This window comes from Pongo abelii, chromosome 15 (genome assembly GCF_028885655.2).
Source record: "Pongo abelii isolate AG06213 chromosome 15, NHGRI_mPonAbe1-v2.0_pri, whole genome shotgun sequence".
Lineage (NCBI taxonomy): Eukaryota > Metazoa > Chordata > Mammalia > Primates > Hominidae > Pongo > Pongo abelii.
Window position 1 is genome coordinate 98054836 of NC_072000.2, and position 13993 is coordinate 98068828.

General features: G+C 39.7%; 1 protein-coding gene across 19 annotated transcripts in view; it reads left to right on the forward strand.

Moving 5' to 3' along the window:
• UNC79 (unc-79 homolog, NALCN channel complex subunit) overlaps positions 1-13993 on the forward strand; it is a 280888-nt gene that overhangs the window by 255555 nt on the left and 11340 nt on the right. For 18 of the 19 annotated variants that reach the window (XM_054530438.2, XM_054530441.2, XM_024231534.3 and 15 more), the window contains 5 exons: positions 742-831; positions 2838-3013; positions 4287-4473; positions 5922-6119; positions 8419-8496. In XM_054530438.2, the coding sequence (XP_054386413.2) occupies positions 742-831; positions 2838-3013; positions 4287-4473; positions 5922-6119; positions 8419-8496 (729 nt within the window). The other variant, XM_054530442.2, reaches the window with a different exon arrangement.

The window sequence follows — 13993 nt, forward strand, 5'->3', positions numbered from 1 at the left end:
TGCATTCTCAGGGAGAGCAGGCCGATGTCATTTAACGGCCTAAAACACAAACTTGCTTTCTTTTCCTTCAGAACTTCTCAAACACACTTCAAGCATGTGGGGAAGATGACCATTTCGTTTCTTTCTTTTATTTATCACCTAGCAAGAACTTGACAGTAATACATGTATCTATTTAGTAGTGTACCTACTGTGTATAGGAAGTTAATTTGCAAGCGACTTGACTAGCATGAGAATTTTTGACTCTTTCAGCAAACACAGTGCTTGTTTATATACTTTTTTGACAGAAAATAGATTCAAGATTCTGGTGGTAGAATTTGGTGGCACGTATTTTATGTGTAGCTAAGACTTCCCTAGAATGAGAATGTGTTGCTATGTTTTGGGATGAATGATGTCCTAAAGACTCTGATACTAATGGCATGACATAGGCTGAATCTTTGCATGCAAAGCAGTTTAAAAACAAGCACACACACACACAAAATCAGTCCAATTACCCAGTGGATAAAAGCATTTAGCCCCATCTCCCATAGGCCTCTCCTGTTTCTTTGTTCTCTGCCACAAACCTTCTATCAATTTTTGTCCAAATGCTGGGCAGACAGTCACAGACCAAGCTGAGAGTAATGGAGTGAGTCAGAAATCCAGAAAGTAAAACAACTCCTTAGTAAAAAAAGTGAAACCAGAGTGAGGCAATCGTTGGAGTCGGCAAAAATGAAGGTGTGACCCAGCTGTGTCCTTGTGTTTCAGTGTGGAACTGCAGCGATGGAGTGTGTGAGGCAGTACATCAACGAAGTGCTGGACTTCATGGCAGACATGCACACGCTGACCAAACTGAAGGTGAGATGACCGCCACCTGCTCATCCCTCAGGTTCACAAAACAGAGATGCTTTGAGAGAATTAAGCAGACCATAGGGAACTTATCGCTACCTGAGGAGGCAGCCGTGGCACTGTTGAATGAGTCCCTGTCTTGGAGGATCAAAGAGCCAGGGTCCAGCTTTGCAAAGAGGAAAAGAGGAAGGGAAAGGACATTCACATGGCATCAGCACATGCAAGCTTTACTTTTGCCGTATATTCACTTCTCACAATACCTCTGTTAAGATACTATCCCCATTTTACAAATGGAGAAACTGAGGCTTGGGATGGTGTAGTACTTGCTCAAGTCCCACTACTACGTGGTAAAGTCAAGGTTGAACCCAAGATTCTTGTAACTCTCAATTCATTCTCTTTTTACCACATAGCATCGTTTAATTACCTCGAGCATCAGTTTCCTCATTTGAAGAATGAATCTAATAATCTGTACCTTGCCTGACTGTTACAAGGGTTTGATCAAAAATAATGTACGTGAAGAGACTTTCATAAACTGTAGCACGTTATGCAAATATACACCATGTATTATTTTTTGCTCCATTGAAGCTATTTTCTTAAAGAAAATCCTTAATGAAAGGGGATAGAACAAAATTTAATTTGCATATGGACAAAATCCCAGTGAAGTTGTTGAGATTATTGAGTTTTTGCAGGGTGGAATGAATTGCTGATGCAGGTCCACTTTCCTGCTGTGATTCAACTAGGGAGCTAAAAGATGAATAGTTTGAGAGATCTGAGGAAGGCCCTAGACAGAGGGCAGAAGAGAATCCAAACATGGTCCAAGGAGCAGCCAAATTGCAATCTGGCGCTAGATGATTCCTTTTTGATAATTAGGAGCTAGTGATCCCAGAAGTTCATCAGCCAAAAATATAGTCCCTTAATCACTGAACTGTTCTCTGGCTCTGCTCAGATGATCAAAGTGGTTTTTGGTATAGTGATAGATTTGCAAATCCCAGGCAGAAAGTAGAATCAAAATATAAACTGAGAATATCTCACGATATGTAAACCAGTCATTTCTTAATGAGCTCCCCTGTCGTTCGCTCCTGTGCCGGTTACTGCTTGCTGAATCTGATTGCCCACACTTAAATGACTTTGATGTACAAAGAAGAGGAAACAATTATTACCTAAACATGTTTAGGTTGTTTTGCAGATGCTTTCAAAAAATAATAAGTAGGAACCAGGGTCATCAAAAGGTTGGAAATACAGACATAATCTCACCCTCTGATTTTACATATTGGGAAACAAATCAGAAGGATCAAGTGGCAAGTGGCTTACCTAAGGCCATGGGACTAGCTAGGACAGACCTGGGTCTAGAACCTAGGTCTCAATGCTTAGTTCAGTGCTCTTCCCACTGAGCTCACACTGAGCAGAGAAATCTTTCTAAATTAATTCAACAAATATGTATGAGCACCTATAATGTCATGGCACTGTTCTAGGCATTGGGGATGCTGTGATGAGCAAAAGCGGACACAGTAGCTGCTCTCATTTGATTTATAGTCTGGTAGTGGAGGCCAGATTTAATGAGCATTTCACACAAACTACAGTAAAAATGTGTCTCTCACAATTGCTATGAAAAAGAGGTAGAAAGCAGCACAGACCTGGCCAGGGAGGTCAGGGAAGGCTTCCCGGAGGAAGTGACACTTGAGCTAAAATCTGAACAATTAGGTGAAGAGAGGAGGGAATGGCATTCCACACAAAGGGAATAGCAGCAGGAGGGAACACAGAGAGCCAACACAGCTGGAGCTGCAGGCAGAAGGGGTAAGTTCTCAGTAGCTGGATCTTTCTGGCTTTGTAGGCTAGGGAACTTTCCCTCCTGTTATCTCCTAAGAACAATGGGAAGGCTCTGAAGAAGTTTAAGCAGGTTATTTGCTCAGAGTGGCGATAAGAGGGGTGGAAATGACAACCTCATCTTTTCAAAGAATGGCCTGGAATGAATCCAGGTGTCTGCCAGAGTTACAAAATACCATTCGGTTTTGTAGAGCCACATGAAGACATGTTCCCAGCCTCTGCATGAAGATACCTTTGGGGGACATCTCAAAGTGGGGCTGGCCCAGATTGCAGCCATGGACATCTCACGGGGCAATCACAGAGATAACAAAGCTGTGATCCGCTATCTGCCTTGGCTTTATCATCCCCCCTCTGCAATGCAGCAAGGGTAAGACCCTTACTATTCCGGGAATGAGGGTAAAGAAGGCAGGAGACACCCCTGTGTTTCCTTGGGCTCAGCTAGAGTTAATGAGTACACTGAAGATTTATGACAGTGGAATATACTTGGTTAGGAAGATGGAAATCAGATCCCATCTCCTTACGTACTTGCTGACCCAGAATGCTCTTTGACATATGCTGCCAAAAAATAAACCTGTCCTCCCACAGAAACCTCAATTGTCCTTTCATGAAGAATGAAAATTTTGAGCTTAGAATTACCACTTTAATGCTTGATTTCAACTAGTTAAGTAAATTAATAGTTATATATCAATATATTTGCCTTCAAGCAGCTTAGATTGTAGCTGGAACAAAAGCTATAGCAGGGATGAAATCGGTGCAAGATTGTACAAGCCCCTGACTCTGCCTTTTAGGGAGGCTAAAGAAGAGAGAGGCATGTATGGGTTTGTTGACTTGGGAACTGAGAGTAGGTTTGAGCCCACCCTTTTGCGTGGTCAGCCTTCCTGTCCAGAGGAAAAGTGTAGAGTGGGAATGAGAAGGGTAGGAGGAAAAGATCACTGGGGAGCAGGAAAATGGGCAGCTGTGTTGTATCTCCTCATCTCTTTCCTCCCCTCTACAGGGGATGCCAGAGAAGAAATTTCTTTTTTTTTTTTTTTCAGACGGAGTCTTGCTCTGTTGCCCAGGCTGGAGTGCAGTGGCACCATCTCAGCTAACTGCAACCTTTGCCTCCTGGGTTTAAGCGATCCTCCTGCCTCAGCCCCCAAGTAGCTGTAATTACAGGCACGCACCACCACGCCCAGCGAATTTTTCTATTTTTAGTAGAGATGGGGTTTTGCCATGTTGGCCAGGCTGATCTCGAACTCGTGACCTCAGGTGATCCGCCCGCCTCGGCCTCCCAAAGCACTGGGATTACAGGTGTGAGCCACTGTGCCCGGCCCACCAGAGAAGAAATTTCTAAAGACAGGAGTGGAAAGAGTTTAGAAAGAGAAGCTAGTCAGAGAGGCAGTCAGGCTTGTGGGAGAATGCTGTGTAATCCTGTGTCACCAAAGGCTGTTCTTTTCTCAAGAAGCTGAGATCCAGGATTAGAGTGGAAAACAAGAAAAACAGATACATCATTTTGTTGACACTCAATTGCCTTGGCATTTTGTTTTATGTGATTGCTTGCAAGACCACACTTTCAATCCCTTCCTTCAATAAGCATTTGTTATGCATCCAATGAAACAGAAAACATAAAATCATCTTTAACACTCCTTCTTCTCTAATAGACCTAAAGAATTCATTGAGTGTGTCTCCCATATCCGACTGTTGTCCTGGCTGCTGCTGGGTTCCCTCACTCACAATGCAGTGTGCCCAAATGCCTCCTCTCCCTGCCTGCCCATTCCTCTGGATGCAGGCTCCCACGTTGCAGACCATCTTATTGTTATCCTGATTGGATTTCCAGAGCAATCAAAGGTAAGTGATTTCTGCAAGATTAAGACCGTATGCATCGCAATTGCTAATGGAAACCTTATCAGCCAATTATGTTTCTTCTGAGAAGAAAATGCATCTTATCACTTGCCCTCCTGTGGATGTTAGAAACACAACTTTGTGCTAATGTCTTATTTAAAGTTGTTTAGATTCCCAGACTGTCTTTCCCCCGCCCCCAAATTGTTTTTTGGCTTACTTTTATGAAGATAAATCGTGGAGTCAAGCAAGAGTTGGCTTCCCAGGCATTTCTGTCTCAAAATAATGAAGAGAAATAAAAGGCTAGAAATATAATCAAAATTCTGTGATCAGTTTTTAAAACCAGAGACAAAACGGAGGAAAATTTATTCTCTATCTAATTCTTCATGTACCATCTTTTCAACTGAAATCTCTAGAGATACAGGAAAATACAAAATGAAAACAAGAAGGCCAGTTGGGAACTCACTAAAGCACACATTGGCATGACCTACACAGGGGAACTTTGTCAACTGCAGAGACAGATGATGTGCTAAAGGAAGAAAATAGACCCAAGGCGGGCACCAGTCGTGAGCCCGTCCAGGCAAACCAGACACATTGGTACTAATCAGCTCCGAGGAGCCAGGGGACCTTCACAGAGCTTCGGCAAGTTCTGGGAGGTCACAGTGGCTTTGGGGACAGCTCGGGTTTGGGACAGGGCAAGCTGACGATGTGATAAAATGGCGCACCCATCCCAATGATCCAAATGATGTTCACAAAAGGAATTAGGCAGTCAATTCCTAATATTTCTACTCAGATCCGGGTTTGATTCCTAACTATGGTACTTGCGATTTTGTGAGCTTGACAAGTGTATCTAACCTCTCTGTTATTCAGATTTTCGTGTGTGAAATAGACGAGGGGATGGTTGGAGAGTGATGGAGGTGATCTAGGAAAAGCCTTTGGCGCCACCTCTGGCGTGTTGTAGGAGGTGCTCTCTCTGCACGTGCTTTCCGCTAGGAGGAGGATCTCTGCTGCTGCTGCTATGATTATGAACTTCTGGGCGTGTATTCACGTATATCACCTCCTTTACTCCCATGCTTTGAAGAGACTACTATTATCCCCATTTTACAGATGAGGAAACATCCTAACATGGCAGAATGATTATTCTCCCTAATCTAGTTTAGGGATGGGAATGTCAGTTTCATTAACGGGCAGCGGGGTGGGTAGATTTCTTCAGCAAATTAAGGTGCCTTCTCTTCAGAAATGTGCTTTGTTCTCTGAGCACACTCCCACTGGTGGAGAAGAGAGCACAGCAGATAGTTTTAAGGTGATGAATCATGACTTTGTAACTCTGAGATAACGTTATGCCTTTGTGCTTCCCCTGTGCTCCCTGGCAAGACCGAAGCCATGCGGGGAGGGCTCCGTGGAGGGCCACAGCCTGCTGGGATGCAATGCACTGATGCCGTCTTCTTCCTTTTCAGACCTCCGTGCTGCACATGTGCTCCCTCTTCCACGCGTTCATCTTTGCTCAGCTCTGGACAGTATATTGCGAGCAAAGTGCCGTCGCTACAAATCTCCAAAATCAGAATGAATTCAGCTTCACGGCGATACTGACAGCACTAGAATTTTGGAGTAGGGTGACACCCAGCATCCTTCAGCTAATGGCCCATAACAAAGTGGTGAGTTCACAGACGAGTTTCCCTTCTGAGATAGAATCTGAAAGTGTCCACACCACTCCTAATCCTCACACTCCCTGTTTTCACAGATCTCAGTTGTAAGGTTATATAAATGGATCGGGGATTTGTTACCTTATAAGCTGGATGTTCTGCTTGCATAAGCATTTTGATTAAAAATAAGCATTTTGATTAAAAACAAAATAAACAATAGTTCAAGAGATCTATTGTACACTGTGGTGACTACAATTAATAACAATATGTTCTATACTTGAAAATTGCTACAAGGAGATTTCAAATGTTCTCACCACAAAAAATAAGTATGTAAGGCAACGTACATGTTAAATAGCTTGATTTAGCCATTCCACAATGTATATATGTCTCAAAACTTTTATATTGATATATAAATATTTAAAAAGCAAACAAGTACAGTTATTAATATTAAAAACAATTTTTATTTTTTCTGCCTAACATCAAATGTATGTTGTATGAAATATCTACGTTGAAGGGTTGTTTGATGCTATAATGTCAGAGGGTTAGGAGTGAGATTCATATTACTTGAGGATTGCAAAGCAATTTGGAAAAACCTTAGTCAATTAGGTAATCTATTTGTGGTGGTTTAAGAGTAGACTGACTACAGGTGTTCATTCCACTCAGGCCTCAAAGCCTGAAAAGAGCCTCACCTTTTCAAGCTGCCTTATAAGGACCTATGCTCCCCAATCTTCAAATCCAGTACTATTGAATGTAGACGGCTGCCAAGAGAGGGGCTGTTCCAGAGCTCACTGGAAAATGTCTGGGATATGGCTAGCCTAAGCCCACTTCATTGAACCAGTGTGGAGTATTCATCCTGGAGTCAAGGTTGGAGGATATATGGAAGGAATTTACAAGGGAGTCCTTTGGTTTTGACTGTGTATTGGAGGAGGACCCTCAGCTGGGAAAGCTGCAACCAGCGTCTTGGTTATGGGGACACCATCAGTAGAGTTCTTGTTTGTGAGGAGCAGGGGACCTGGAGGGACACCAAAATGATGATTCCAGTGTGCCCTGAAACCCAACACTACACTGCCCACAAAAGGCATTCAGGAATTTTTTTTTAATTGATAGAATAATAGTCTAAGAAGTATTTTCTTTTGGTTCTTAATTAGAAAGGGGATGGTGTATTTCCTTTAGTGAAGCACTTTGTTCTTTAGAGATGCAAATAATACAGGCAATTCTATGTGTATAGAGATATCTTAGTTCAATTTAAAGGAAGTTTATGTGAAAATCTTAGCATTTGAATAGTTCTGACTGTTATGGAAAATAATTACATTTGTTGGATCACAGATTCTAAGACTAATGAAGAATTTGGAGATCAAACATTCTATTCTGTTATTTCACAGACAACAAAACTGAGGCTTTAAACTTAAGCTAGAGATTAAAAATGTTCCTTCTATCATTAGTTTTTTGATACCAAGAAATACCTCTCTTCCAAATCACTCTCCATATTTAAATGTTACAAATGAATTTGTTGCACATGAATTTTATGCAGATGGTATTACAAAAGAATTTGAATTACATTCATTCTGAAAATTTTGTTAAACCATATAAGCCAGTCCGGTAAAATCTCCCTGAAATATTTAAAATCCAGCTGTAGGAATTCCTGCTGAGGGATTGCCGATGAAGACACTGTGTAGAAAGGATCAAGATTGAGAAAGGATCAAGATATTACTGGGGAACATTGATGTGAAAATTACCCTATTCTAATGTAAATCCCCTTACCTTGCAAAAGATATCCAGAAAACCAAGGAAAATAGTCTGTAATTGTCTAACTTTGTATCTGGTGCTTTCTCTAAGACAAATTAATTTAGTTTCAAATAATATTATTTTAAATCATTATATGGTGTATAAAAGTAATTCAAGCATTTGTCATCTCCCCTCCCTGGGTACCCTCCTGTCAAACAGACTAGCGTGATACAGAACTCTTACACCCAAAGAGTTCCGTAGTTAGAAATGAAGGCAACAGAGGCCATTTACCCCCTGGTGTGAGTCAGTGCAGTGCAGATTAGTGAGATCAATGCCTGAATGCCGTCGGCAGCCCTGAGTTGAATGAGGGAGGCATGACAATTACCAAGCCTCTGGAGCTTTTTTAAAATTCTTTTTCTGGTTTGAGGTTTCAGAGGTGAATGAACACCACTGCCAGTGGTCTCCTACGGTCATTACGCAGAAAGACCTCATGGGCACAGGACATTGGTCTTCTGCGGCTGCAAACTAATTTGCAAGGTTTCTATATCACTGGGAATGGAATTAACTTTCATATTTGTTGTTTCAGATGGTAGAAATGGTGTGTCTCCATGTGATTAGTTTAATGGAGGCATTGCAGGAATGCAATTCAACCATTTTTGTCAAGGTAGGGAAACCTTATGATTTTTAAAGACCATTTCTTACTGCTAAAAACAAATGTGGATTTATGTTGAAGGTACTTTCTGAAGAGAATTAGTTTTAACATTCAGAGTTGGGGCTGGAGAATTCAGGCTCCTATAACAACCCTTTACCAAATGGTTATTGCATTAATTTTGCTCTTGGTCTACCACTGTGACCAACTTCACCTGGGTTAAATCTATCAGACCAGGCCAAGCATGGTGGCTCATGCCCATAGTCCCAGCATTTTGGGAGGCTGAGGCAGGAGGATTGCTTGAGCCCAGAAGTTTGAGACCAGCCTGGGCAATATAGTGAGACCTTGTCTCTACAAAAAAAAAAAAAAAAAAAGGTAACACAAGTGCTGAAAATATTACCGGGGAATATTGATGTGAAAATTACCCTATTCTAATATAAATCACCTTACCTTGCAAAAGATATCCAGAAAACCAAGGAAAATAGTCTGTAATTGTCTGACATAGTATCTGGTACTTTCTCTAAGACAAATTAATTTAGTTTCAAATAATATTATTTTAAATCATTATACAGCGTATAAAAGTAATTCAAGCACTTGTCATCTCCCCTCCCTGGGTACCCTCCTCTCATCAGAAACAGACTAGTGTGATACAAAAACGAAACAGTAGAGAACTTGGTTTCCCACTCCGTTTATCCTTCTGCCTCCCCTCTTTTTCCTTTCCTTCCTATCATTCCACCTCTTTGTCTCTCTGATCCTTCTTCCTCTCCTTGTATCTCTTCTTGTATTTCTTTATCTTTCACCTCTATATTCTATTATCTTGGCCACTGTCACCAACCACCATCACCACCCACTAGTGGGCATCAACTTGGAACCTTATAACTTGTTGTTTCATTCCTTGGTTAACTCCACTCTTCAACAAAGAACATTTGTCACATTCACTCACACTATGCTGAAGAAAAGCAGCCCATTTTCAGGGAAAACTTGACGGTTACCAGAACAGAACAAGATCATTGGTTCAAATGGGTTAGATACATGATATGTAGCTTGATAATAGCAAAAGTCAACACTGTTGGAGTGCAGTGGTGCAATAATATACATATGGCAAATGGTACATATTTAAAACGTGCAGTTTGATAAGTCTTGACTTACATTATGCCGTGCACCATGATCAAGACAATGAACATATCCATCACCTCCAAAAGTTTTTTCAGGCCAGGCATGGTGGCTTATGCCTGTAATCCCAACACATTGGGAGGCTGAGGTGGGCAGATCACTTGAGGCCAGGAGTTCAAGACTAGCCTGGCCAACATGGTGAAATACCATCTCTACTAAAAATACCAACATCAGCCAGGCATGGTGGCGCACACCTGTAATCCCAGCTACACGGGAGGCTGAGGCAGCATAATCGCTTGAACTCGGAAGGTGGAGGTTGCAGTGAGCCTAGATTTTGCCACTGCACTCCAGCCTGGGCAACAGGATGAGACTTTGTCTCTAGAAAAAAAAAAAAAAAAAGCAAACAAAAAAAAAACCAAAACTTTTTTTTGTACCCCTTTATAATCCTTCAGTTGGGTTACTCATCTCCCTGTCCCCAGACGACTATTGACCTGCTTTCTGTCACTATAGATCAGCTTGCACTTTCTAGAATTTTCTTTAAGTGGATTCATACAGTATATACTTTTTTTGCCTTCTTTCACTTGTAATAATTATATTGCTATTAACCCATGTTATTGCATGTAGCAGTGGACCATTACTTTTTATTTCAGAGTAGTAGTCCATTGTATGAATATACCACATTTTGCTTATTCATTTATCAGTTATTTGACATCTAGGGGGTTTCCAGTTTGGGGCTTTTACAAATAAATCTGCTATGAAGATTCATGAAGATGTCTTTGTGTACATATATGTTTTCATGTATGTTGGGCAAATACCTAGGAGTAGAACGTCTGGGCCATGTGACAGGTGTATATTTACCTTTAAAAAAATTGTTTTCCAAACCATTTTCCAAAGCTGCTGTGCTCTGTTACATCCAGTATATGAACAGTGTATGAGCATTCTCAGTTCCCCCACATCTTTGTCAACACTTGGCATAGTCAATCTTTAATATTAATTATTCTAAGAGTTGTGTACTGGTATCTTGTTGTGGTTTTAAATAGCATTTTCCTGTTTGCTAATGACATTAAGCATCTTTTTATGTACTTATTTGCTGTCCATATGTCTGCTTGGTGAAGTATCTGTTAAAATTATTTGCCCATTTTTTATTGGGTTGGGTTTTTTCCTGATTACTGAAGTTTGAGATACAAGTCCTTTATCAGGTATGTGATTTGCAAAGATTTTTCTCTGTGGTTCGTCTTTGGAATTCTTAATTTTGATGAAGTACCATTTACCAGTTTTTTTCTTTTATGAATCATGCTTTTGATGTTGTATTTTAAAAAATCTTTGCCCAACCCAAAAATAATAAAGAGTTTTATTTGTGTTTTATTCTAAGTGTTATCTATGTTTTCACTTGGGTGTTAGTTTACATCTGTGATCTATTTTGAGTTAACTTTTGTATATGGTGTGAGGTATGGATTGAGGTACCTTTTATGTATATGGATAGTCAGTTATTCCAGCATCATTGTTAAAAATACTATACTTTCTCCATCAAATTGCCTTTGCACTTTTGTCAAAAATCAAATAACTATACAATTCTATTTCTGACTTCTTGATTCTGTCCCATTGATCTCTATTTCTTTATTTTTATTTTTATTTTTTTTTCCTGAGACAGAGTCTCACTCTGTCACCCAGGCTGGAGTGTAATGGTGCAATCTCGGCTCACTGCAACCTCCATCTCCCAGGTCCAAGTGATTCTCCTGCCTCAGCCTCCTGAATAGCTGGGATTACAGACACCTGCCACCATGCCCAGCTAATTTTTGTATTTTTAATAGAGACAGGGTTTCACCATGTTGGCCAGGCTGGTCTCAAACTCCTGACCTCAGGTGATCTTCCCACTTTGGCCTCCCAAAGTGCTGAGATTACAGGTGTGAGCCACCATGCCCAGCCAGATCTCTGTCTATTTTTATAACACACTGTCTGCATTACTATAGCTTTATAATATTCATTGAAATCAGGTAGTGTCAGCCTTCTAAATTCATTCATCTTTTTCAAAGTTGTTTGGCTGTTCTAGGTCATTTGCAGTTCGAGATAAATTTTAAAATTGGTTTGTCAATTTCTACAAAAAGATTGTTAGGGGCTGGACACAGTTGCTCATGCCTGTAATCCTAGTGCTTTGGAGGGCCGAGGAGGGAAGATTGCTTGGGACAAGGAGTTCAAGACCAGCCTGGACAGCCTGGCAGCATATTGAGACCCAGTCTCTACCCTGCAAAAAAATTTTTTTTCATTAGCTGGGTATGGTAGCGCATGCCTGTAGTTCTAGCTATTTGGGAGGCTGAGGTAGAGCACAATGATTTGAGACTTTTCTTTTCTAATATAAGTGATTAGTGCTATAAATTTTCCTCTAAGCACTGGTTTAGCTGCATCCTACAATTTGGCATGTTGTGTTCTCATTTTTATTCAGTTCAAAATACTTTCTAACTTCTCTTTTGCTTTCTTTCTGGCATTGATTATTTAGAACTATATTGTTTTACTTCCAAATATTTAAATATTTCCAGAGATTTTTCTGTTATGGATTTGTAATTCTAATGTATCAGAGAATATACTTTATATAATTTGATTCATTTCAAATTATGGAGACTTGCTTTATGGCCCAGAATATTGTGTATCTTTGTAAATGCTCAGTGTGCACTAGAAAAGAATGTGTCTTCTGCTGTTGCTGCTTGGAGTTTCCTAAGTAAGTTAGTTCAAAGTTTTTGATTGTATTGCTCAAGTCTTCTGTGTCCTTCTTGTTATGTCTGTCAACTTATTCTATCAATTACTGAGAAAGGGTTATTGAAATATCTCTGAATGTGGATTTATTTTTGCTTAATGTATTACGAAGCTCTGTTATTAGGCTTATAAGTCTTTAGGATTGCTATATTTTCCTAATGAATTGAAATTATAAAATGTCCCTCTTCATCTTTGGTAATATTTTTAGTTTAGTTTTTTTTTTTTTTTTTGAGATGGGGTCTTGCTCTGTTGCCCAGGCTGGAGTGCAGTGGTGCGATCTTGGCTCGCCACCACCTCTGCCTCCCGGGTTCAAGCAATTCTTGTGCTTCAGTCTCCTGAGTAGCTGGGACCACAGGCGCCCGCTGCCATGCCCAGCTAATTTTTGTATTTTTAGTAGAGATGAGGTTTCACCATGTTGGCCAGGTTGGTCTTGAACTCCTGACCTCAAGGGATCTGCCCACCTTGGCCTCCCAAAGTGCTGGGATGACAGACATGAGCCACTGTGCTCAGGCTGAAAAAACTTGGAGGTGATGGATATGTTCATTATCTTGATTGTGGTGCATGGCATAATGTAAGTCAAGACTTATCAAACTGGGTGTTTTAAATATGTACCATTTACTATATATGTATTATTGCACCACTGCACTTGAACAGTGTTGACTTTTTCTATATCAAATTAATAAATATTACCCATCTTTGGTAATATTTACTAATAAAACAGTCCAGCTTTCTTTTGACTAATGATAGGATGGTACATATTTTTTTCATCTTTTTACTTTTAAGCTATCTATGTCTTTGTATTTAAACTGCATTTCTTATAAGCAGCATAAAGTTGGATGTTGCTTTTTAAAAAAATGCAATCTGACAGTCTCTTCCTTTTGATTGAGGTTTTTAGATCATTTTCATTTAATGTGTTTTGTGATATTGTTGGGTTTAAATCTATTATCTTACTGCTTGTTTTCTATATTTCACATCTGTTCTTTGTCTCCTGTCCTCTCTTTTTGTGCCTTCTTTTGGATTAAGGTTTTTATGATTAAATTTTGGATATAATTTCCTTTTCTTTGTCTAATTAAGATAAACTGAGATGTCAACTAAGATAATTAACTTGAGAACTTCCTTCTTTTTAAACATCAGCATTTAGTGCTCTAAATTTCCTTTCAATACTGTTTTAGCTGCTTTCCCCCAGATTTTGAGAGATCCTCATTTCCATTCAGATCAAAATGTTAATTTCCAGTTTGGTTTCTTGTTTACCCCTTAAGTTGTTTAGAAGTGTGTTTTTTAATTATCTTTTAGCTGTATGTCTTTGTTGTTGTGTTAGTGGTTGATTCAGAGTTTATAGTATATATTTTTAATCACAGTCTGCCTTCAAGGAATATTATACCACCTCATGTATTGTATAAGAACTGTACAATAATATACCTCCATTTCCCACCTCCTGACTTTGTGCTATTATTGTCATACATTTTCTATATATTTTATAAAGCAAATCATACATTGTTATTTTTGCTTTAAACAGTTGATTATCTCTTAAAGAGATTTTAAACAAGTTTTATGTTCACTTATATTTGCTATAATTGCCATATTTATATTTGCCATTTTAGTGCTCTTCATTTCATTCCATAGATCTAAACATTCATCTTTCATCTTTGCT